The sequence below is a fragment of the Anarrhichthys ocellatus genome, unplaced genomic scaffold (genome assembly GCF_004355925.1).
Source record: "Anarrhichthys ocellatus isolate YVR2014 unplaced genomic scaffold, GSC_Weel_1.0 scaffold3, whole genome shotgun sequence".
NCBI classification, from domain to species: Eukaryota; Metazoa; Chordata; class Actinopteri; order Perciformes; family Anarhichadidae; genus Anarrhichthys; species Anarrhichthys ocellatus.
This window is the reverse complement of record NW_022280033.1, coordinates 15845674-15871671: the sequence shown is the minus strand read 5'-3', so window position 1 is coordinate 15871671 and position 25998 is coordinate 15845674. Positions and strand designations below refer to the sequence as shown.

At 43.5% G+C, this 25998-nt stretch overlaps 2 protein-coding genes across 7 annotated transcripts in view; one reads left to right on the top strand and one right to left on the bottom strand.

Moving 5' to 3' along the window:
* Nucleotides 1–25998, bottom strand: part of cdh23 (cadherin-related 23) — a 148243-nt gene that overhangs the window by 25664 nt on the left and 96581 nt on the right. For 2 of the 5 annotated variants that reach the window (XM_031878740.1, XM_031878749.1), the window contains exons 15-37: nt 25686–25923; nt 23854–23959; nt 23586–23713; nt 18159–18231; nt 17040–17156; nt 16585–16697; nt 16263–16370; nt 14456–14645; nt 13990–14135; nt 13637–13856; nt 12952–13104; nt 12595–12708; nt 11735–11883; nt 7636–7696; nt 6966–7114; nt 6486–6621; nt 5508–5896; nt 5028–5129; nt 4881–4883; nt 4560–4709; nt 3552–3680; nt 2984–3112; nt 2520–2747 (exon numbers count right to left, since the gene is read on the bottom strand). In XM_031878740.1, coding sequence (XP_031734600.1) covers nt 2520–2747; nt 2984–3112; nt 3552–3680; nt 4560–4709; nt 4881–4883; nt 5028–5129; nt 5508–5896; nt 6486–6621; nt 6966–7114; nt 7636–7696; nt 11735–11883; nt 12595–12708; nt 12952–13104; nt 13637–13856; nt 13990–14135; nt 14456–14645; nt 16263–16370; nt 16585–16697; nt 17040–17156; nt 18159–18231; nt 23586–23713; nt 23854–23959; nt 25686–25923 — 3331 coding nt within the window. The other 3 variants (XM_031878758.1, XM_031878774.1, XM_031878768.1) reach the window with 3 other exon arrangements.
* Nucleotides 8810–12880, top strand: LOC116400813 (uncharacterized protein C10orf105). Of its 2 annotated transcripts, none has more exons than XM_031878891.1 (2): nt 8810–9115; nt 10455–12880. In XM_031878891.1, the coding sequence occupies exon 2, from the start codon at nt 10467–10469 to the stop codon at nt 10962–10964; it is 498 nt and encodes a 165-aa protein (XP_031734751.1). In that variant the 5' UTR covers nt 8810–9115; nt 10455–10466; the 3' UTR covers nt 10965–12880. The 2 variants fall into 2 exon arrangements, with proteins under 2 accessions (XP_031734751.1, XP_031734743.1); XM_031878883.1 differs by having other exon boundaries at nt 8812–9121; nt 10455–12879.

Here is a 25998-nt window from a genome sequence, read left to right as displayed (position 1 = left end):
GGGGGGGGGGTTCAAGAGTGATTAAACAGTTTCTGTGGACTCAAGGGCTGCTTTCACACTTAACTTATTTTGTGCAGTTCAACTGAACTGGTTCATTTGGGCTGACGGGCACTCTGTAGTTTAAACCAAAGAGCTGCACTCTTCCTCTGGTTCGGTTGGTGTGAACGCAAAGCAGACCATCCACACAATCATGTGACACAAAATGTATGACAATAAAAAAATAATAAAAAAAAGTAACTGTTAAAGTTCCATTTGCTGATGGTTGGAACCGTCTTGGAAACAATCTCCCATAGTAGGCTCTCTATCATACCTGTCATTGTAATAAAGTGCTCTAACAGCTTCATACCAAAGGAAGCTCATTCGTCAGAGAAGTCTCAATATCCTTGTTGAGAGAGTAATTCGTTTGATGGCATTACACTGTTCCTCTGCATCATATCCCCTTGGCCTCAGCTTCTTTTCTGTTCTCCCTCTGCTACCTCAGTTACTGTCAGCTCTGCTGCTCTAAATACTCTCCTTCCTTCCAGTACTCTCAGAAACGCAGCACTTCACAGTGGCCTTAAAACATATACGAGTATGTGGACGTATTTAGTCGATGAATGTCATTCAAAGTGAATTAAGAATAATATGTTTATTGATTTTCTCTTGAATGTATCCTAACAGATTCTTGATTGAAAAACAATCCTTTTTGCTCTGGTATCACGTGTCTGGGTGTATTTGATAAGATGTGTATATTAGTGTTCATTCCTATTGTTTTTGTGCGTGCAATGTGATGTTAAGTAAATACTATTCAGCACACGTGTGATGTGGAATGTTAACCAAATCGTATCAAGGTTGACCGAGAGAAAATGAGAAGTGATTGAAGCCGTATTATTAATTATTATCAATAATTATTAATTAGGCTGTGTGTGACTATGAGAAACCCCTGGTGTCTTTTTCATATTGAGGTTTAATGTGTACAGCAGGTGCTCAGCGGAAATCATCTCCAAAAGATGTGTAGCAGGTATATAGGACAGGGTATAATGTTTGTATGTTTGTTGAGATTTTAATACTTACATACTTTAATAACTAGTCAAACCAAATACTTATGTTTGAATATTTGTGTTTTCAAGTGTGCCTGTATGTGTGTGTGGGTGTGTGTGTGTATGTGAGCGTGGTGTGCGTACGTGTGGTGTGTGTGTTCTCAAATCTCGGGTTACAGTGTGAAGAATAACTTTGCGGTCTGGTTTAAATGTGTGTTTGCATACTCGCATGCGATTCTGCATCGGCATGTAATCGCGTGATATATACTGTAAAAAGTTTGTATTAGACGAATACACTGTTTATTGCATTTGAATTGGTTGTAGCTTGTATAATAAAGTGGAGCTCTTAAACCTTACATCCATGTGTCGATCCTTTGAAATCATTGTTCCTTTCAGCTGGCAGGGCTCCAAAAACTATCGCCACAGAAGGCCGTGAGCCACTTGCTGCCTAGGGAGCCATTACAGATGGAACAAGGTTGTTCCGCCTGTGTGCCTCTAAGATGGTGGACACCAGAGGGAGACTGGCATTGAGGGGAGAAAATGATAAAACAATCTTAGTGTCTTGTTTTATGAGAGGAGATAGAGAGCTAGATGGGAGGAGGGGAGGCCAGTTGCAGGCTATCTCCTCTCTTCAGTGCTTTTTCCACAGTCTGACATTTTGCTATGTATATCTTGTATTTACAGGAACTGCATTATTATAGGTTTGTTACCACCCATATCTCACTGTGACCTAGACAAGCCAAGTTCAAAATAAAACACATACAGCACAACAACTGACTGCCAGATGACAAGTCATCAACATGTGACACATATAGTACACACCTCCTTCTAGCTGTGCACATCAATACATTTTATAAAGCCTTTCAAATGTTGCAGGCAACAGGAAAAGCAACAATACTCTTCTTCCTCTTTTTGGAAATATGACTTGTGGCTTTTCTGTTTACAGACGAAGGTGTTTCCTGTGCCTTCACAGCTTCATAGAAGATCAACCAACCATGTAGTTAAATATGCCGTGCGGGCTATGAGAGGATATAAGGTCTTACTATGTTTAATATCTTAATTTGTACTGTATCTTGGTTTAAGGCCGGTAGACAAAGAGGCAGTAAACAGACGGAAAAAGCACATCTTTTAGGTGTGATTGTTTGTAGTACCAAAGGAGGGCTCAGTAAGAAGATGTGATGCTGAATCCCCCAAATGACCAGACTCTGCAAACTTCAAGTCCCCATGAACAGATCAGATTTATACCCTTTTGTTCGAGGTTACAGCACCATACTGCATGAAGAAGGATTTTTAAAGATATATATTATTATATTATTATAATATGAAGCATTGACATAATAATGTCACTTGATTTAACAACAAATCTCAAGTTTTCAGGATTTAATACTAGACTAAAAACATGTTGGAATTGATATGTATTTCATCTCATCAGTAGTTTATCTGGTACGTTGACATTTTGCAGTGTTGCACTCGTTTCTGCTGCTATTCCTTGTTTCTCACCGACAGAGGTGGCGTGCCGTCATCTTCCACAGTGACGATGAGTCGATACTCCTGCTGGCGCTCTCGGTCGGGAGGCGCCGGCCGTGTCACCATCTCTCCCGTCACGCGGTCCATGCGGAAGGTCAGGTCCTGGTTTCCCGCAGTGATGTAGTAGAACAGCATGGCGTTGGGACCGATGTCTTCGTCGGTCGCTATCACACGGAGGACAGACGTACCTCCTCCGACATTCTACAATTTACGTCACAAGAGAGGCCTCATTATTGATTACCTATGGTAGAATAAACAAAACGGTGACTGCAAATGGTAAATGCTATAATACAAACTGAAAATCACCAACTATAACAATACGTATATTGTTCAGCTTCTGTTGAAGAACTAGATGCATACAAAATGATAGAAACATGCAAATCCCGTGTGGATACAATGAACATCATGCTCCATGTGATGTGCGAGTGCGTCCCCACCTCACTTATGCTGACGTTGTAGCCCCTCTGGCTTTCAATAACAGGTGCGTTGTCATTGATGTCCAGGATGTTGATGGTGAGGGAGTGGTCTGCGTGTCGGGGAGGTGAGCCATTGTCAATGGCACGCACCTGTAACAACATACACATGCACTGTATACTAGTACGTAAGCCTGACCATGCATTTGGACACATGACATAAACTAACACATAGGGGACAAAGAGAAGTGTCTTCTTTCGTGCTTCTACGCTCAGTCTTGGTACGTCTTGTGTTGGGAGGCAAGATGCAGTGAGCTTTCTTTTAAGTGAAAGTATTGACATGAATAATATTTTAATGTGATCAGAAAAACACACGTTATTTGTATCGTCCAAACTCACACTATTATATTACACATTATTGTATCGTGTCAAAGAAAGTCGGTTTATTTGTCGATGAAACAAGTGTGACACGGAACCATCATTTTTAGGCTGAGGGGAAAAAAGTAGTCAGGGTTGTGTACGTGTAAAATGTGTACGTGGCCATATAGATATGTGGTGAAAGTTCATAACTGCATGTGGACTGCTGCCTGACCTTCAGTAGGTAGCGGTCTACTGACTCTCTGTTCAGAGCAGCATTGACAAAAACCTCCCCGTAGGTGTGGTTCACTGTCTTGATCTTGAACACATCCTCCATGTTGCCTGCCACCAGAGTGAAATTGACCTGAGAAAGAGTAATGAGTCAGAAGGAGACAAAGAGAAAGCGGGAGAGAAAGATGGACATTGAAAGAAGGAAAATGTAACATTATAACAACAGCTTAGGTTCAGTCAGAAAACTCTAATCATAAAGTTACCCATAATGTATGAATAGTTTAATAATTGTATTTGGCGGTGTAGGTTCTACATGTTGAATAAATCACATCACAAGCTAAAGAATGGAGTAACAGAACCATTATAACTGAGGGACAAGAGAAGGCTGGGTTGGTGGAGAGAAAAGCTAGTACAAGCAGGTTGTACGGAGGTAAAGTTAAAACGCTCATGCTCAACAATGTGTCCTAGTCTTCAGCATGTATAGTCGGTCGCATTAAGACAGTCAAACACGTGGTGCTTGGAACCGTGTGTGTACACAGAGCAACAACAAACCGCAGTCAAATGACTTCTATGTGTAAACATACGTGGCCCGGTAACCTCACTTGAGTCGCTATTTGTTATTGACAAAAACGGTGAAATATAGCATTATTTCAGTGGAGGAACATGTTTTGTGCTGTAAAGTAACATTGTTTCGTGCTATAAAGCACTGTAGATGATTTAATATAATACTAATAACAACTAAAATGACAATATAAATACTAATAACACTAATACTACCACTACTAATATTTTGATATAGCCTATTTATGCATACAATGCAACACAAAGTGCTTAATGTTAAGTTCCCTGTCAAACACAAGGTAGGACATACACATGTTGGAAGAGCTCGTCTTCTCGGTGATAATCCTTTATAGTAATTACTGTTATCTGTTAGATTATTGTTATAACAATCTGTTGATGAGATGACAAGACATTTGTTTATTCTAACTGTCTCCTTCTTCTTTATTCTCACCAGTCCGTTTAATCCACCATCTTTGTCCCTTCCCAGCACCACTGCCACTTTTTTCCCCATGGGTGTGTTCTCTGGGACGTCCACTGAAGTATCTGATGTGATATCAAACTCTGGACTGTTGTCATTCTCATCCAGAATGGTGATCGAAACCTGCCGAGATCAAAATATAAGCTCAATAACTTGCAACTCAACGAAATACTTACCTTTGAAATTAATCAAATAACCCAAATCCTAAAAATTGGAGATACTGCAGATTAATACATTTCCTGTTGCCTTTCATACTCTAAACCATCTTAAAAACAAACAAACAGAAAGTCTTACCTTCTGCACTTCCAATGTGAGATGCAATGAATAAAAGAGGAATGCCATTAAGTTTTCTACAACAGACGAGACACAACACATGCTGTAATAAATAGAATGTTGTACATGAAAAGAAGATAAAATAACACAATTCAGAATGAAGCATACCACAGTGGAGTCTTTTTTAGGTCCTCCATCATCAGCTACAACAGTCAAGGTGTACATGTCCCCCTTCTCTCTGTCCAGCTGGCCTGTCACAGTGATGCGGCCCTGAAGCATCACACACATCAGCACATATCTCTGCCTCCATAAAGTTTGCATACAAGGTAGAACTCGTCTAATGTGACAGACAGTGAGCAAGGACAGAGACTAACAAGTATCATAAAAATCAACAACAACAAATCCCCATTTCTCATCTTTCAAAGGAATCAAATGGCTTCAAAGCAAACAAGCTCTTTGATCAGCGTACAGTCATGCAGCAACACGCTTAAATCACAGGGGAAGAGGTGTTATTGAATCCCCCTGTGGTTAATGGATGCATCCTACTTGACAGAAGGTGGGCACAGTCTTTGAAGCTTACAAAGAAAAGAGGTATGTACATTGTGCTCCTATCGCCGTTGACCTTTCCTCCGCTGCTCCTCCACTCACCGTGATGCTGTCTATCTTGAAGAGGGCCAGAGCCGCAGGCGATGTATCAGGGTCGAAGCGGTAAGTCAACTGATTCAAGTTGTCGGCTGACTGTGCCCGCACCTGCACTACCTCCGTCCCCGTGGCAATATTCTCACGGAGCGAAGCCTCGTAACCGGCGGAGAAGAAGGCCACGGCCTCGTCCAACTCATTAAGTAGCGTGACGTAGACGGTGCAGAAGCCTTGGTGGAAAGGTGGCGCCTGGTCAGTGACCGAGACGTTCATCAAATAGGTGGTCTTGGTCTCGTAGTCCAGGTAGTCCACAGTGGTTACCAGGCCAGTGCTCACGTCCACCCCAAACTTGCGGTCTGAGCCGGACACGAGGGCGTAAGCAACAGCTCCGCCATCACCTGAGCAGGAAGAAAAGGCGGTGTTGGTGCGGACAAGCTTAAAATAATAACTTTAAAACAAACTAATTAACTTGTAACATTGTTACACTGATGCCATAGTTACGACATGCAAACAGTTTCCTCCATTCTGTGTTGTACTAAACTGTTTTGTTGCCTGTGTTATGGTTATTTCGGTTGCAGGCCTGATCTAATGTTTTGGAAAAAGTATGTCACAGCACCAAATGCATCAGAAGGTGTCTAAGAAACACTTAAAACCACGGGAAGTGGATAGCGGAAGTCTGCACTGCGGAGCAGAAGTTGAGATTTAAATGCCAGTTACAGTGAATGTTTTTCTTGTGTGTGCATGTGTGATGTAATACCATGTTGTGGTTTAGAGGTTTGATATTCCTCTTTTGCAGTGGCACCCACTAGTGTTAGGATCAGTGAAGCTGTAAACAACTGCCTCTGTGCAAGTAGGGAAGTCTAAAGCCACAGTCAGCAAAATGTCTCTGTTTCTTTTATGGTACGGGGACACAACCTGATACTTCAACTGACATCAAAGTGAGCCCCCTCTGCTCCCCTCTCCCCATCGATCTGAGACTGGACTCACCGGTGTCAGGGTCTGTGGCTCGCACCACAATCACAGAGGTGCCAATGCCAGCGGTCTCCCTAAGGCCCAGACGGTTGTACTGTTGCTGGGTGAACACTGGCACCTCGTCATTGGCATCGTCCACATATATGATCACCTGCAGGGGGAGACATTTGTGGCACATCAACTGTACATGAACTCTTTGAGAAACACTTTAACTCTTTGGGAAAAGGGATTCGTAGTTTTATCTATTCAGAAATGAGACATAAATAATATGTATCTGAGTGTCTGGATCCTCTGATGTCCACATTTGTTGACAAAGTCCATCACAAGGGGTCGACAGGACTGTTAATTTTCCAAAAACTAGCCACGCTTCATGCTGTTACAGACAGAACAAACTACTGCTACATAAGTTATGCTACACATTTTGCAGAAAACATGGGGATGTAACTGGCACACGTTACAGCATCATCCCCCTCAAGCTACCCTCCTCTTCCTCACCCTCACGGAGCTCCTCATGCTGCCCTCGTCACTGTTGTAGGCCACCACTTCCAGCACATGGGAGCTGCTGGTTTCTCTGTCCAGGGCCCTGCGGCCTCTTGTCACCAGCCCGGTCTGATTGTCTATGCTGAACAGATTCTTGCTGTTCCCTGCATTCATTCACAGACACACACACACACACACACACACACACACACACACACACACACACACACACACACACACACACGTCAGAGAGAGACAGAGAGAGAAAGGCAAAGTGAGACAGAGCAGGAGACTTCTACAAAAATACCTATTTTAGCAAAACATTTAATCTAGTCTGCCAATTGGATAATTAGGTTGCCTCCGATGCAAATTAACTTCCAGTCATTACTGGTATTTTCACTCTGACTGCATCTAGACAAGAGAAATTGCGGTGGAAACAAGAGGAATTATCATACCTGCCCATAGGCAGAAAAGCTTGAATCACTAACATTTTGGAAACCTTCTTGTGGACATCTTGTTTTCACCCATTTTGAACAACTGGATTAACAATGCCACCAAAATAAATCTAATGATTCAATCTAGTCACATCTTGGGAGCCTGCGCTTTCTTTGCATTTGTTTGAGAGCAAGGAGATTTCATGTGCAAAGGCCATCTGGGAGGCAAATCAAAGTACTGCAGCACTTACCAGTGAGGATCCTGTACAGCACTTGGCCGTTCTCTCCCTGGTCGGCATCTGTAGCCTGAACCTGCACAGACGAACACGAGCATAAAGTCTGCAGAACAAGTCTACAACATAAACAAAAAACATCCGGCTGCTTACGAGGTACAGCAACGGCATATATCACCCTTTACAACTGGTATCATTTCAAAATTTGAACTTTTTCATTTTGCAGTCTGACAAAAGGGATTGCTAAAATATGCATGTCATTAAGAGAGAACAGAGAAGTTGGATTTGGTCACCAGTGAGTCTTTCCTCAGTTCTCTGAGCTCTGTGGTGTGTCCATTCCCATAAATTCACCGGATAGAAAGTTCACTTTGTACACATTTTTTCAATGGTTTCTAAAAACGGATAGAAAAATCCCTATTTTCTTTCTCATTCACCACACATCCACTGGTGCCCAGTGTCTTGTTGCCACAACAACCCCAACATGGCTTGGCAGTAAGTCTATAATGGCAGAACTTCTCTCCGTCTCTGTCGCAGGCAGAGAGCCAGCAGCCGCCCAAAAAAAAACAAAAACAAAAAAAAAACGGCACAGACAGCACGGCTCCACAGCGTACACAGATAAATAGTGGAGCATGTTGGGCTGCTGCTGAATGGGCCATGTCATAAGACTGCCTTCTGAATCTAGAGAGGCACAGAGCCGCTGGCGCTGGATGAGGCTCACTTCATGTCACAGCCCGCTCCTCGTTGGATGTGTCAAACCCTGTGGAGGTGCCCACAAAGTGCATATTCAATGGCATACAGAGACACACACTCGAGTGCATGTGCGTGCACTCAGGTACGCAGAAATACAGACACACACACACACCCACACCCACACACACACACACACACACACACACACACACACACACACACACACTCACAGGCTCTCTCTCCCTGCACTTGTGTGTTCTCCTTTGCTCTCTCTCGCTCTCCCTGTGAAGAGGGGCCCAACTTCAGTCTCATTAGCTTTATAAAGAGATGTGGAGAGAAGAGGAGAAAGAGGAGGAGAGGGGAGGGGGAGACGGGAGAAAAAAAGAGGCTGGGGGGTCAGATTGGGGAGTGATGAATAGGGTATTACACAGTGGACTGCACCACTTAGGCCATAAAAGGGGGTGTTTAAAGTGTAACACCACATTGCAGAGCCAGATGTTGTAAGTGTAAGCATGTGGAGTGTAATCACAGAGAGATTAGTCACTCAGCTTGTGCAGGGCTCTGAACACACACCATTGTCTTTGGCTCCCTGGGATTAAAACAGCAGTGAGATATTTCTGTCGTAATGCTGTCGCCCACATTTTACCCCCTTTTCCTCCTTGTTGCCCTCTTCCTCCCCAGCGTTTTCCCCTCTGTCTCTGGGAAAGCAGCAGTTTAAGGGGGAAAAACAAGTGTGTGAAGCCAAGAAACAGGTCTGACCTCAGTTACTGGAACTAAGCAAGGTGCTGTTTTAAAGAGTCTCTAAAGTGTGGGTGTAAGTATACATTTTTGATGGGGTTTATTCCAAATGACTAGAGATTCAGTATTGAAGATGACATGTTAATTGCTTAGCATTTGAGTCACAAACATAATTAAATCATTTCAAATCTTATGATCTTAAGATTGCCTACAATCTAATGAATGTCTCTTAAAATCTATATTTTAAGTCTGCCATAGTGTCTTTTGGAATGAAACTCATAAAATCCAGATCTGGACATGTGAGCTGCTTGACATGTGCTTGAGTAACTGCACATTGTCTGTATGTGGAGACTGTTGTCCACATTTGGTTTAGTATTACTAGGACTTATCTGGAAGGTAGATATTAGCGAACTGAGTATTACTGTATTCCTCGTTCATATTTTTATTCCACTATGTAGAAAATACAGAGAACATATAGTTCTTATATGTATTTTGCAAGTATGCTGCTAATAAATGAACTTTACAGATTTTACAAATGTAATAGATTAGACAAATTGTGGTGGTAAAGAAGTTAAGAAATCACTGTTTCAAAACTAGCTGAGCAGTCAGATCTGAAGGAGCAACAATGTGGAGAGGAGAGTACCTTACAGCTAAGCTGCCAAGCTTAGGAGCAGCGTGCCTAATCACGAATATGTGCAGCACAGTCTGTGTGGCTGAGAAAGAAAGTTTGTTTTTGAATAGCTGTGCGTATGTATTGTGTGTGTGTGTGCGTGCGTGTGGTATATGTGCTTGGAGGCGCTGACTAATGAACTGACTCTCTAACGAGCCATCCTGCTCCACTGGCCTTTTCACAGCTTTCCTGGCATTTGGTCTTAAAAATAATTTCACGTCCCAATGTGTTTCCCTTAAACCGATAAGCCATGCTTTGTCTCCGCTGAATTAAGGACGATGACATTTACAAATGTTACTATGCTGAAGATGGGGGCGCACAGAATGAGGGTGGGGGGGTATAATTGGAGACCGGGGTAGAAGAGGTGGGTGCCTCGCATTTTACAAGGGGCATTTTAATAAACCCAATTTGTTTTACATTGAAAAAAGCCTGTCAAGCATTGACTGTTTTGTAGTCCTTGATTTAATAGCTACATAATTGCCGCAAATGCCAAACACATCTGCATGTGCTTGCAGGCGTTTCTGTGTATATTTGTGCATGTGTGCGCTTAAGTGTGTGTACGTAAATCATAAGTGTGCTTGAGTGTATGATCCCAATAAAGGGAAAATAAACCTACTCAGCTTGGTTAGGCTTGGTTAGTGAGGCAGAGAGCTGCTGTGGCACTTTAACAGAGGCTGACCACACACACCCACACACACCTGACATAGACCTCCAATCTAATGTTGTTTTCTCCATCCAGGGCCAGGACAACATGAACACCACTGAACCAGATTCCAACTTCACCTCTACACCACACACAGAAAATGTCACTCTGTCCAGCCTGACAACCAGCACCATCTCTGCCACCAGCCCACTGCCTCCATCCTATTCTCCAGACATCTTCAACCCAGAACTCACCATCATGGTGGTGCTGGGCTTATCGCTGCTGCTGGCAGGGTTAGCTGCCTTCCTGGCAGTGTGCCGGCCCTCGGAACAGGACGGTGACTCTGAGGCGAACTGCAGCCCAGGCGAGAGCTTGACCCGTGGAGGACGCCGGTCCAGCGAGCCCCAGCTCAAGGTGTGGAAGAGGCTGGGCTCGTATCGGCGTTCATACAACATCTCCTTCAGACGACCGCCCCATCGCAGGCCGTACGAGCGTGAGAGCACACACGTGTCCCGGCCTCCGGCCCGACACACACCACAGCCAGAAACCAGCGTGGAGCCACACCTCACTATGCCTTGTCTATTTGACTATGTCACCGAAATCTGACTCAAAGACAGGCTGATGGCTGACTGACTGCTTCCCACAACAAGTGATGCACTGTATATCTTACGGCTGGTGCTCCGGACGTTATTGATAACTGTTTAGGCGATCCAAAAGTCGATCATTGAAGCGGGGTTTACACATTTTTGTGACTGATCATTTCACCCTCTGCAGCAAGTAACATTGTTAGGTATGGATGTTGCTTTTTCAGCATAGCTCTCTACTATACACATAGAGGTAAAGAAATATTGTATTTATTATAACGACTCAATTCGATTAAAATTCTCTCAGCAAGAATTTGATGCATCATCAAATTCACCTTCTGCACAGAAATAAATTCCCTCTGATTTAATTACATTACATTTTTTTCCAAGCAGAATAAAAGCTGCTTTAAAAAAACTAAACAGATATAATGCACAATAATTGTACAAACAAAGATCTAACGGTAATGCACCAGTTCAAATAATGACTCCTATTTTCAAGGCCAAACTTAAGAACATTCTAAAATCCCATTCAAATTGTGGGTACAACTATCAGTCCTCTGCGTCACACTGATAATTGTCCCGATGCAGAAAACCCCCATCCATCTAGTAATTAATGTGAATGAAGACGATTTGTTTTATAAAAAAACACAATACAGTCAAGACAAATGCAACCTGAGCCAAAAAGAGATCACTCTGTGACTGATTCTTCGTGTTTTGTGATTGTTGTGTTAAGAAATAAAGTGACATTTAAGTGTGTTCCTACATGTGTTTAGCAGTGTTTGTGTTTTCTACCTGGAGGATGCTGGTTCTTTGGGGCACGCTCTCCAGTATACTGGTCTCGTAGCTGTTTTGTAGGAAGATGGGCCTGTTGTCGTTGACATCCTGCACCTCAACAAACACAGTAGCTGTGCCTGTCCTCCGGCTGCCCGCTGGACCGTTGTCTATGTGCAGAAGCAGACACATTCACAAACACATCAGCTGCAATCATTCAGGTTAATGCTAATTGAAAGGGTTGACGCCAGGACAACTAAAAAATACTTGGCTTTCATTTCATGGCCGTAAATCTCACCGGCTAAGGCCATAGATACATCACTACGAGTTGTATACAAAAATGGAACCGGTTCTGCATTAATATGTTACTTTAAACGAGCCATTGATCTTCAGAAAATAAAGCAGGAACCAAAAATCGCTTGTTATAAAGACATAAAACCGGGACATTGTTGGCTCACCGAAACTTGGGTAATTTTCAGCTGCTTATGAATTAGAACAATGTGTGTAATCCTGTTCTATTGCACAGGTTTACATTATCTCTGCCTCTTCTCCCCTCTTGTGTCTCTGCCCCCCCCCCTCAGCAGATAAGCCCCCACCCTACTCAATGGCTTCCAAAACAGGAAAACCTCAGAGTTTTTGTTCTTTCTTTTCAAACAGGAACAAAGGCAGTTGAGCAATAGTCTGAAATCACTGCAGATGTGCAGGGATCACACATTTTGCATCATTGCTGTGCAAATGTAGAAAGGAGCTGCTTTGAAGAGATCACAAACAAAACAAGCCAGAAAACATGTCCTATTATAACAAATACAAACACGGACTGTGTAAACATGAGGATGATAAAAGATGATAACGGTTTCTTGTCATTATAAAAAATGACACACCTATAGCTTCTACCACCAGCGTGTATGCTGCCTGGGTTTCTCTGTCCAGGCCGACCACAGTCCGAACAACTCCGTTTCTGAAGCCCACGCTGAATTTGCCATCCTGATTACCACCTAAACATACAAAACACAAACACATTTCCAAATATATTTACAGCATATTGGTAAAACATTGCATACATATACAGCACAGCTATGATACTAAAAGAAGCATGCAAGAGGAGCTTGCCTCATACACAAACTCACACAGAGACGGATGGTTGGACAAAAGATACTGTACGTGCACATAGTCCACATAAATGAACAACACTGTAGCCCACAGACACACAAAAAACAACTCCCACTGTGACCTCTGACCTGTGATGAAGTAGCTAAGTTCGGCGTTGAGGCCAGCGTCGTTGTCAGTGCAGCTGAGGCGCGCTACAATGTGGTCTCTAGGGACACTCTCCTTCAGGGAAACATTGTACACGCGAGGGTTGAAGGTGGGCGTCTCATCATTTACATCCAGAACTGACGCACGCACACAAACACACAGACAGAGAGACATGAGGACACACAGATAGATGTACATGAGGACAAACAAGGCAGCAAGGTGGTGCAGCGAGTAGAAAGACTATTGATGAATCAGAGGATTCAGAGAATATCAAAAAGCTTTTGTAGCTGGGTAGTGCTGGTTCCGACTCTCCTGTGAAGCTAAGAGACGTGAAACAGATCTCTACCAAACAGTCCATAATATGTTGATGCTCCTGACTCATTTGAAACCCTTATTCCGCATTTCTATTCTTTTTTTTCACCATGTTTACAGCAATCAGACTATTTGGCCCAGTTGATTTTTCACATCCCACCAGCAGGTGGTAGCATCATTCTCAGCAGATTACTGAGAAGTCAGTGCTTATCTGAATTAATGAGGTAACTCTTCCCGCCAAGCAGAATCCAACCATACCGTGGCTTGTCAGTTTCATATGTAGGGTAATTTCAGAGAGAGCAAAGGGAATTCAAAGCCAGTTTCTCATCATCATCTGCCACATTAGCAGACTCTTACCTGTGACAGTGAGGGTTGAAGTGGAGGTGCGAGGGAACTTCCCTGCATCGTATGCAATAATTCTCAAATGGTACTGTCCAATCTGCTCACGATCCAGGACTGCCATGGAGGTGAGGACGCCAGTGGAGGTGTTCAGGTAGAAGTCGAGGCGCGGCATCCCCATCTGTAACGCCATTGTTATCAATCCGTTCTTGTCCTCGTCCGGGTCCTCCACCTGGATCTAGAGCAGGAAGAGAAAGACCCAGAGATGAACACAGGAGGGTACTTCACAATGGATGGTAAAAAGAGAGATGATAGAAACTATAATCCTTTGTTTAAATGCCATAATACATGAATATAGTCTCGTATTTTACCCTAAAAACTGAGGATCCAATGGACAGTCCCTCTGGAACTTCAGCCACAAAGGGCAGGTTGAGGAAGGTTGGGTCGTTGTCATTGAGATCCAGCAGATTGACAAAGACGGTGGTGCTCGCTGATGCATGCAGTGGAGGTGTGCCATCTAAAGAGGGCGCCAGAGAACATGTAAAGACACACACATAGACACACCTCGCATGCACACACACACACACCCCACACCTCACGGTCAAAGGGGTTTATTAGCCACAGTAAAAAGTTTCATGGTCAACATAAAACTTGAGGAATGAGGTTTGAAGAAAGAGGCTGATCGGTCAGAGTTGAAAGCTCTCTATTGAGGATGATTTACAGCTATTTATGCTCGCTTACAGCTGGTTTAGGTGTTTCATGAATCAGGCAAATTGACAGTGGAAGGCAAATACAAGTGCAAGCTGACATCCCACCACATACATACACACTACTCACTGTCAACAGCTGAGATGATAATAGTCCTCATGAGTGCTGTGTCCCTGGGGTTGGAGCTTTCCCTGTCCAGGGTTACCCCACTAGTGCGGATCTTCCCTGTGCTGCTGCTGATGGTGTAGAAGGGGTTTTCTGGACTGATACTGTACATCACTGTCCCATTTTCCCCATTGTCCGGGTCAAATGCCAACACCTGCACATGGGAGAGTCAGGAAAAAAAAACTTTCTGAAACTCTTAACAACCCCCCAACACTAGGTATGTTGTTAAATGAGAGTGGGTTCAAGAGGTGAACTTTAAGACATCGGGACAGGAAGGATTAAAGATATCGGGAGGAAAGAGTGAAGGAATGAGGAAATGAATTAGCGAGGGAAAATAATTACAGTAATAGTAATGGTATTAGTAATAAGAACATCCCCATCCCACCCCCAGAGCATCTTCACACACAGCCCCTTCCAACTGTTCCAACACATCAGTCAGCTGAAAGAAAAATGGTCACGTCTCTTTTCTGACACAAAGTGGCGATGGGTGATGAATGCGTGAAGCCAGGAGCCCTGCTAAAACACCGGCTGATTCTTAAAGAGCTGATCAATTATTCAGTGCACTGACTAAAAACTCTGGAAACTGGTTAATTGGTCATTAGAGGAACAAAGGTTTTTGCAGGTATTTAATAATTAAGGGGACATGGTGGGCAGGCATCTCAGAGGCCCATTGATTAGACAGAGGTAGGTGATATAAGATGTGTGAAAGTGTCTAGTCTTCTCCAGTTCAAGCAATCAATTGTGGCCTGAGCAGAGCACATTAAAAGATGGTGAGCAAATACATTAGCCTTGTCTATTGAACTGTAGCCCTGGTCCGACTGCATTGAAATGAGTTATTAGAGGAGGCTCACTGCATGTGTAGCCGCTGAATGTAAAAGGCTGCAGTAGTGATGGTGGGGTGCTCGGAGATGTAAGTGGGATGATCCCTGCGCTGGGCACAGCGACCAAATTCATCGGCTCGCTGGACACCTCCAGGAGGACTTAGCAGGTGGCCTCTTGTCACCATGGAAACACTGGTTGGGCCGGGGCTACATTTGGGCCGGTTACAGGACGGTGAGCCTGGGTGGTCCGATTTATTGAAAAATGGTCAGACGAGCACAACAGTGTCTGTCCACTGAGCACGGAGTCACATACAGTATGCATCGCATCACTGGATGAATGAACTCAGCTGAGGAATAATGGAAAATGTAGCAACGCTTTAGCAGCACGTGTATCTTTCACTTCACTTTGCTGATCATTTCTCCATTCCACTCTCTTGCTCTGCTGGATGGGTTCTCGCTTCCTTTTCTACCTAGAAGCTAAATAATTTGCTATGCGTATGACTGCAGGCTACATTTTAATTAGCAATCGGACTCCCTTAACACATTGCCAAAGACACGAGGACGATGAGAGACTTTGGGGTAATATTAGAGTGTTTACTTAGCAATGACCTACGCAGTAATGGCAATTCGTCCATCAACAGAGGAGGACTACGCATGCAGATGCATCCATCAACATGTACTGTTTTTCATCTGCAGTATGCCGCCCAATGAAGACGGTTGTATTACAACAATGTTCAATCTTCAACACTTTAAATACTCTCCTCTAAAACCTCTAAGGTTTTTATGAAAACACACTTAAGTTTGCAAAGTCAGAAATAAATTCCTTATGTTTCACTAACTGTCCATTCTACTCAGAATAAAGTAAATGATAAGAATTATCATTCCTGTGTGTTCAAACATTATCATTTGGTTAAACATTTACATTTACCAGGTTGTTTAGGTGTACTCACAGAGATAACATCAGTGTTCATTGGACTCATCTCCACTACGTTGGTTAGGAATGGCTCGTCTCTCCACACAGGGGAATTGTCATTGATGTCCAGGATGGTGATGTTCACCTAAACAAAGTGGGAGTGAAGGGAATTATGGTAAACGGGAAATGAGCTATTTTTGACGTCAGTTTAAGAGAGAGACCTTTCATAGCAGTACGTCAAAGTGCAGTATATATGTACGTCCAAAAGAATACAATTTCATCCCAAATAAGCATTGATTTAAACAGTGGAGAGGAAACTGGTTTGTTCTGTGGAAAGACAATGGCTCTAAAGTGGTTACCGTGGCAATGCCAGTCTTTTGCTGAGGTCCCACCCCTCCGTCCACAGCTCTGACTATCAGGATGTACTCTGCTTTCACCTCTCGGTCCAGCAGGGCCGTGGTGGTGATCTCTCCTAAACACACGTAGAATCAGATCAACATTATACAAAAATAAATCAATTCAAAAAAGCAACAACCAGGACAACTCAGTGAAGGCCACACATGTTTCAAGGCAACTCTCGTGTCAAAATAAAACTCAAATGCAAAAATACGCCACCAAGTAGAGAGCTTAAGAAAGAAACAGAAAAAATATATTGCAGGCAGATCTATATCATGTTCAGGCCAAGTATGAACTGACTGCAAAATTATCTCAAGAAATTCAAATTTAAAATGAATGTCTTGATTACAAGTATACTTTCAGAAAGAACTCACACTTTTACATGGGCCCACACACCCACCCACACACACACACACACCTGAGCGCGAGTTGAGACGGAACTGAGAGGAGCCCTCCAGGGAGTAGATGAGTGAGGCTTGGCCATATTCCCGGGAGGCGTCCAAATCAGTAGCATTCACAAGCAGCACAGTCGCCCCTGTGGAGGACAGGGAGGGATGAAGGGAGTGAGACAGAAAGAAAGTTGCAACTCATGGAGTGGGATAAAAAGAAGTGAACTTGAGTCATGGGAAAAATATGTGAAGACTATAAAGAGAGAGAGACAAGCTGCAGAGACGGAGTGATGTGGCATTCAGAGAGCTAATTTCTTCACCGCCCCCATCCTCAGCTCAACTGATGCCATGGCACTGAGTGGGTTTATGGATTAGTAGATTATCAGCTTGTTTGGCACAGCCTATACTTGGCACAAGCCTGATCAATACCAAGGCCGACAGGGGGATGAGAGGCTAGCCAGAGCCGCAGGGCTAGCCCTGAGCGCGGCCTTGCAGCCCACGCCTTAGGCCCCCAGCTCGGGGCCAAGCACTTTAGCCATAGTCCCCTAAACCTCAGCCCCGGCCCAAGCCGCTCAGCTATGTGCTCAGCTATGTGCTCAGCTATGTGCTCAGCTATGTGCTCAGCTATGTGCTCAGCTATGTGCTCAGCTATGTGCTCCTTTAAAGCGGGTCCGAGACACAGAGAGTGGCCAGTGTCTGCTAGAGCTCAGAGAGAGAAAGGGGCGGTCAGACATTTCATTTCCCTCCAGCGACTGGAAACTAATCTATTGTCTGGGATAAAAGAGTTTTCTAAATGCATGCATGACAATGAATAGAGCAGCCAGTTATTTTGCCGTGAATAGTCAATATCCTGCATTCGGACGGAGCATTTTAAAAACATTATGCAAAATCATAACAAATAAAACAGTAGAGGAGGCTGCCTGAGGAATCGTTTCAAATAAAGCTTTAAAAAAAAAAAAAACATACCCCCAAGAAAGCAGCGCTATTTGTTGAATATGCTAATGGTAAGACAATTTGAGTAAGAGGTGGCTGTATGTGCTACACGTGGTGTTCGAGCTGTTTGGAGTGTTTGAGTGCTGTGTTGGTTTTGCTCCAGAAAATGCATTCTAGCAGCTAAACTGTAACCCCACATGCGTAAAGTGACTCACCGGCAATAATGTTCTCTGGGATTTTGACGATGTAGGACTGCTTGCTGAACTCCGGTGGGTTGTCATTTTCATCCTGGAGGAGGTAAACATCGACAGCAGCTCAAATCAATGTGCCAAGCAATGAGAAAATGCAAATGTGCTTCAAAACGCTGCCATCACACGTCAGCACTGAGATGAACAAATTTGAAAATGAAGACACGGAGGAGCATAAAATGTTTTTAATAGTAAAAACATAGTAGTAGTATCTCTTAGGATTACACTGAAATTCCCTGAGAATGTCTTAGTCGAGCTGGCTTCTGTTTCTGTCATCTAGTCAGGTAATATGCAACGTTTGATCAACAAAGTAAACGCAATAAGCTAAACCAACGATCCTAGCCAGGGAGTGCGTTGTAGTTAATTGCATTCTTTGCTTTAGAACTGCAGGAGTGAGAAAAAACTGGACTTGGACAAGAAGTGAACGAATGCAAAAGCTGAGGCAGATATTAAAAAGAAGACACATTTGCAATAATCGGCGAGGAAGTCGTTCCAAACATTATTAACAATGGCATTCCCTAAAACAAAGAGTAATCAAGACCGGTAATTTGACAGGAATTAATGACTACAACACAGACCAGCTCCCACTGTCTCACAGACTTTCTCAGAGCATTTACATCTCTCACAACCTCCCACTCATCGAATTAGACTCTGTTTCACATTAACACATCTAGTTGTGTGGCTATTCGCAGAGAGGCTCCCCACTGTGTGTGAACGGCTGGGAAATGTTGACACTTTAACAACAGTCACTGGCACCATTATATCTATCTGGGCTCTGTGTTACACTGGTGTAAAGCATTGTGTGCGCGTGATGCTGCTCGCTGCTGATAAACCTCTGTGGTGTGAGTCATGACACTGTGGAGGACAGAGAGAGAGAGAGAGAGAGAGAGAGAGAGAGAGAGAGAGAGAGAGACAGAGAGAGAGAGAGACAGAGAGAGACAGAGACAGAGAGATGTAGAAGGAATACAGAATAGTGCACATCTCTCCCTGTTGTTTTTTTGCATTCCAACACAATATTTCTCCCTCATGTAGGGTGTGTATAGATATGCGTGTACTGTTCTTGCATAGAATATTCCAGCTGGATTCATCCATTCTTCTCTGTCGTTTCTTCTTTTATGACTAAAAGTTGCTCGTATAATGAATGTCTATCAAGGGAAATGAGCTTAAGAGCCAGTAGAGATGCTGTTTATGAGTTCTGGTTGCTCATTATATTTTTACTGCTGCATTTATAGTATCTTAGCAAAGATCAACATTCATGTTTATTATTTAAAAAACAAGAAAAATATAGACAAAAGGCACCTGGCATTGTCTGTTATACAGAGTAGTCAGCAGTACATGTTGTACAGCACATTCATATTACAGATGGTTTAGGTGAATTCCATCAGGACCTTGTCGTACATGCAGAGAGAGAACAGAAAAAATGGTCTCCTCACAGCCTTTACCTAAGTCATCTGACAAAAGCAACACGGTCAGCCCAGAGTTAAGAAAGCCACAGGGAGCACAGAAAACCTGATCTGGAACAGACATGGACCACAGGGTGTCTGCAATGCCTTAGTGTAAAAAACATGGAAAGGCATTCAATGAAACCAAGTGACAGGAGACTGCCCGTGCATGACATCATGACATGGACTTTTATACATTATTTTTTCATGTTTTTAAAAAAATATATTACAAGTTCTGTAATCTACTGCGTGCACGAGTAGGCCTATGTGGCTGTGACTTTCTCCACTGCCTTGAAATAAGATTTTTAGTGATAAGACTGACAAAAGCAAGTGAACTGGAAGCTCAGATATAGCTGCACAGGCTGTGATAAAACTGCAAACAAAGCTGTAGGCAGACATGGATCAAAAAGTACTCAGAATAATTCAGACGGTGAAATCCAATATGTAAGTGAAGTTGAAGACGATCCACCATAAGCCGGCTGACACCTGTCACGCACTGTGACAACGTCTAACGTCTAATGCATGGATCTGTCCGTCTGTCTGCCTGTCCCGAGAACCGCTCCTCCGATCTACTTCACACTTGGTGGGTGTATTGCTTGGCTTTTACGATTTTGTTTTTGTAATAAGTGAACAGCGCTCCCTGTAGCAGTGTGGGGGGGGGGAGCATCAGGGCTCTGCAGTCCCGCGTGTCGTCAGCAGTGGGCAGACAGCGGCTCATTACAGTTCACTTTTGCTGCTGGATGCTTGATATAGCGTGCTCATGCTATATTAATGCTGGATAACTTGCAACACATTGTCTTCATTTCCCTGAAGTCAACTAGCACGAGCATATATCCTACAGGACCATCGCCACTCTGCAATTGCAACTCAACTTTTTTGCAACACTAACTTCTACCTCGACTCATTTAATTCATGCTCTAGTTTATAACCACGGTGGTTATGTCAAGGCAAGCGACTAATAAGCCTATTTGGAAATAACCTCCGCTCAGTTAATTGAGAGCGAGTAACCTCGAGCTGTGTGTGTTTTTCAGGGCCGGATTTAGTGATTTGAGGGGCCGAGGCAAACACTGCTTTGCTTTACTTTTCACCCTTTCTCTAACTGGGAGTGTTGCTATTGGCAGTGGTAGAAGAAGTACTCAAAACGTTCCTAAAGTAAAACTATTAACTATTATAGTAAAACAATGAACACCGCACAGTAAGAGTCCTGCATTCATCTATAGGTTTAGGGCCCTTTTAGTCGGGGGCCCCAGGTTGCCTACCTTGTCTCAGGGTAAAGTCTGCCCCTGCCTGGTGTTTATGTAAACCAGACTGAAGGCCTATAAAAACCCAAGGACAAGCAGTGTGGAGTGTGAAATTATTTGTATGAAAGGTTCTCCAGAAAGCAACACCTTAAGCATTCAGCCCATTCTGAACAGGCATGTTTTCAGTAGCACTGCACTAGTCTAGATAAATACAAGACAGCTTTGTCTTCATTCAGTACACATAACAGCTCCAGATGTTCCTCTCCCAAGTCTCGGGCACGCACATTTTTCAGTTACACCTGAGGGGAACTTTAATGAAAAGATTTCTGGAAAACGTTTGAATGTGGGGAGGAGTTTTTCACAGGGTGTGTCTGCTGGGGCACCAGGAGAGTCATTAAATACTTTCTGATGAAAATACCATGCCTGAAAATATATTAAAAGTGTGAATTAGAAGGATTCTCAACTAAGAGGAAAACAGCCACCAACAAACAAGTTTTTAACTCTTTAAGTACCTTTCTGGAAGTGAAAAACAAAGACATTATCACAAAAGGAGGGAAGATGCAGGGGATTTTTGCAGAAGGGCAATGATTAAAGAGAAAAACTGAACACTAGTCTTGCTTACAGTGTTCACAATAACTGTAGATACAAAATAGATAAACAGAAAACCACCGTAGATACCTGTGTACATGAGGAAGGCTATATTACACACCAAGTTGGAGGTGAATAGATAGAATGGGATCAAATTGTAGATTGCATTTGATTCATTAAAGCCTGATGGGCAAATTCACAAAGAAACGGATTGCGTCCACTGATAGCAGCATCAATTGCGCATCAATTGCAACCGAAATCCGCCCCGTCTCAAGGTCCAATTCACAGCAATATCTCATCGTGCTAATGAAATTACAGCGAAAACACGCCCACAAAGTTTTGCAGCTGAGCGAAAATAGCCCTTCTTTTGAGTCTGATTGCAATTATCCATGTGGCAAAGAATACATTTGGCTTTCGCACCAAGAAAACCATAGGCAGAACAATGGCGGAGAAAACAAAACAAAAAACAAACGTTTTGAGATCGAGAGCTACAGGTCGTGACAGACGAGGTGCAGAGGAATTCCTCTAAACTTCAGGTAAGGAATTTAAAAGTGACAGAGAGAAACCGTACTTGGGATTTAACATCCCAGTCTGTGCTGTTGGTTCTCTCAAAGGCACACCTTCAGACTGTATGAGACGATGGCATGACTTGAGGCGGCGGAGAAAAGAAAAAAAAAACATCATTCAATGCTACCATGATCACAGGAAAGTCTGGGCGTTATGCCTCTTATTAATGCAGTTCAGTTACCACCAACTCTCTGAAGATGCTCATAATTTGACTGTAACTGTGTGAGGCTGTTAGCGCTGATCTTTGTGAATTAGACTGTTTTTGCAATGAGGCTCTTTGCACAGAAAAGGGGCAATTTTTGTTCCAAATGTATGCATATTACCTGATTTAACTACTTGCAAAAAGCACAGGAGCCCCGAGATGCTTTTTGCTTGAAAGGGCAGTCGGGTGCATTTTACCCTTTGTGGGTGCTTTGAGAATTACACTGTTTCTTTTTGTCTTATCTGTGCAGGTCTAGCAGCCACAAAAGCCATTCAATCCTTTTGTGAATTTGCCCCCGAGAGTCTTTGATGAACCACACACACTCCCTCAACAAGCTCATTTTACTGATTTGGTGATCATGTGGCTGTTTATGATGATTGAAGCTGGTTGGATCCACCACCAGCATACTGGTAATATCTAAGTATGTAATAAAGTAATTATAAAAGTCCCATTGGCTAAAGATGCTGAACAATGATGAGAAATGAGTAATGGACACATGCTCTGCTGGCTTTTGGATTCGGCCAGTCTTGCCTGACCTCAGTGACCTCGGTGAAAGAACAGGAGTGACACCGGACTGGCAGCTGAGGTCTAACTCTGAAACTGTTTTTGTTTCTCAGAGCAATAAACCAACCCTCTGATCCCTGTCAGTGACATTAATCATCAAATAACAGCTGCTAGTGCATTTACATCACTATCAGCAAGGACAACCCTGGAATGGTTTGAACCTACAGGGAAAGCGTGTCCTCCTATTGGTGACGCTGTGCAATCAACATGAACATCATCATGTGTTACAGTTAAAGCAAGACGTTTGAATGGTTGCTATAAGTACAAAACCGTTTATATAGTAAGACAGTACAATACGGGACATACACCTTTTCATCTGAGTGGATCTGATCAGTCTTTAAACTGCGCATTAGGCATCTTACTGCGTTCTTTTAAACCTTCCAACTAAGGCACCAGATGTTGTCATTTGTAATGAGAACAGAAGACGAGTATTTGTTGTGAAGGTGGGTTGTATTTTTGACGACAGCGAGGAGGAGGCGTTTCTAACTTACAATGTACCAGCTTGTAGAAAATGCTCTCTCACAGCGAGAATATGAATGCAGACTGCTAATGTTCATATTTGGGCGATGTCCATAGGTGGATGGAAAGTGTGCTGCAGACGATGTCTATGAAAATAAAAGACTAATGTCCTCGCAAGGTACTGCTCTGTGTCTGCAGTTGCTGTTGGTCGCCACGTTTGGGAGAGGCACTGCTTCCTGCACGTTAAGGTGTCAAGTGATACGTTAGTGTTGTCTGATGTTAAGAAGCACCACTGTGTGAGAGCTTGTATGCTTGGCAGGGTTGTACTTACAATCACCTCCACCGTGACAGGGACAGTGTTGTTGAGGGCTGGGTTTCCCCCATCTTTAGCCATCACTGTCAAGTAGACCATCCCATTGGGAACTTGCTCATAGTCCAGAGGCCTGGTCACACTGATCACTGATGGAAAGAGAGAAGCAGGGAGAAGGAGGCGTTCATACAAGATGTATACACTATTTTACAACTTCAATATGTCTAAACATCCACAACACCCCTGCCCACATAAATATTCTAAATGTATTTCCTAAAGGGGAGCGTACCTGCGTAGCCCTCCACCAGGATGATGCTGAAGTAATTGGGGAAGGCCGAGGCTGAAGTGATGGTGTACGTCAGGAAGTTGTTGGGAGGAGAATCGTCATCTGTAGCCTGTGGGTGGGCAGAGACGAGAACTTTTGAGTGAGATGTGACGACAGACAGTGTAACAGGACAGATGCTGCAGTACAGCGCTTATATTTATACGTGCATGTTTCCACAGCATGGGTGCGTGTCAGTCTGTGCATATGTGTGCAGCCAGGAAGCTGTCAGTCAGTGACGGCATGTTGTTGGACAGATTAAAGCCGATTCTGGCTATTAGTGGCGCAGGCGTCGATACTGGAGGAACACCAACCGAGCCAAGACAAGCTAAGCAGGCAGAGGACAGATGAAACTATACTTTGCAGGGCTAATCCACAACAACATCAACAACAATCATGACACCCCCTCATTATTCTCCAGTTGGCAGGAACTTAAACAAGAGTCCTCCGGCTGTGAGGAGAGTCTACTGGGCCTCCCTGGCATCATTAAAGGCTGGACAGGTTGTCAAAAACACTCACTTGTATCTCTCCGTAACACACATATCTTAACTCTTTGATTTGATGCCAAAGTGTTGACTAAGCAATACCTTTCTTCCCCCACAACGTCCTAAATTGTGACTTTTCTCTTCCAGACTGTCGTCCTATTATCAGATTTCAACCAACAGTTTCACATTTGGCGGTCGTTTACCACTTAGTGGTTAGAGGAGTTGGGGGCAGCAAATCAAATAGATGAGTGGCAAAGAAGTAACAGAATAAGAAGTGTAGAGAAAATGAAAAAAATAAAATAAGGTTTAGCTGTTAGAAAGCATAAGCACTGTGGTAGGAGGCTTTGTTTGGAAAGAGAATGAAGCAAACAGCCTGTTTTTGCTTTGTCCCACGCGTCCTCTTCTATCTATTTCAGTCTCCCACTATTCCAGAGTATACGTGTATGTGTGTGTGTATTTGTTTGTATGTGTATAGTATAGGTTCCAGGGCAAATCGCTGACGCACAGAATTGTGCAACTGGCTTCCCTGTTCCTCTCGGGCGGCGTATTAATATCAGCAGCATTTAAGGTTAGCTCAGACTAATCAAACACAGAGAGCCAAGCCTTGAGCCCCGTCACCAGCTCGACTCCCACAACGTAAAGGCAAGCCGCCAAAGTGCACTGTTGTGGGGGTAAGCCACTGCTGCAGCCGCTGCCTCAAGGGACTTAACAGTCTTTCCCACCGGGGCGCAATCAAAGGAAACGCTGAGCCATTAGTTACCATTGTGCTTTTTGTGTGGCAGTGACTGATGGCCAACACACCACGCTGACCTGTTCTTCTTGGATACAGCGCACACAAACACATAACTGTATGATTATAGTAACACAGAGGAAACAAGGAAGAAAGAGCAAAAGCACAGGCTTGTGAGTCTGATTACTGGTATTTGTGGGATGAGATCCTCTGTTGTAGGTCTAGTTTTTATATGAATGTACTGTAAATATGCACATACTGTATTATTGCAGGTATCTTTGCTGTTGTTATACCTAATTATGTGTGCATGTGTGTCAATTATAAATGAACTGCACCCCAATCCACTGTGACTTCTCAATCTAAATTTTACAAGTGTTAGAGGAATAATAACATTTTAAATCAATAATAAATTACCTTTTTTTGGTTTTGGAAAAGTAGTTCATTTATTGCAGCCAAACAGTTATTTTTATGGTATTTTACGGTTGCTATAAAGGCCAGTTTTAAACGAGTAGTGCAACATGAGTGTACTTTTGGCCTCTGTCTGGTTTAAAACTGTGTACGTGAATGTTTTCAACACGTCTCACCCTGACTCGTGCCACCGCCTGGACGGCCTGTTCGTTCTCTCTCAGCGAGCCCACGTACGCCTCCTTCTGGAAGAGCGGCGCGTTGTCGTTGACATCCAACACATTGACACGGATCCTCCCCGTTGTCTCCTCCCCGCCGCCGTCCCTCGCCAGCACGGTCAGCGTGAAGCGCCGCATCAACTCATAATCCAGACTGGCCCGCAGAATGACCCAGCCCGACTCATCGTCCAATGAAAACCTGCAAAAGACAAACGGGGAAATTAGAGGCAGGTCACTCCCAAAAGTCAAAGACATTGTACAGACATCAGATACA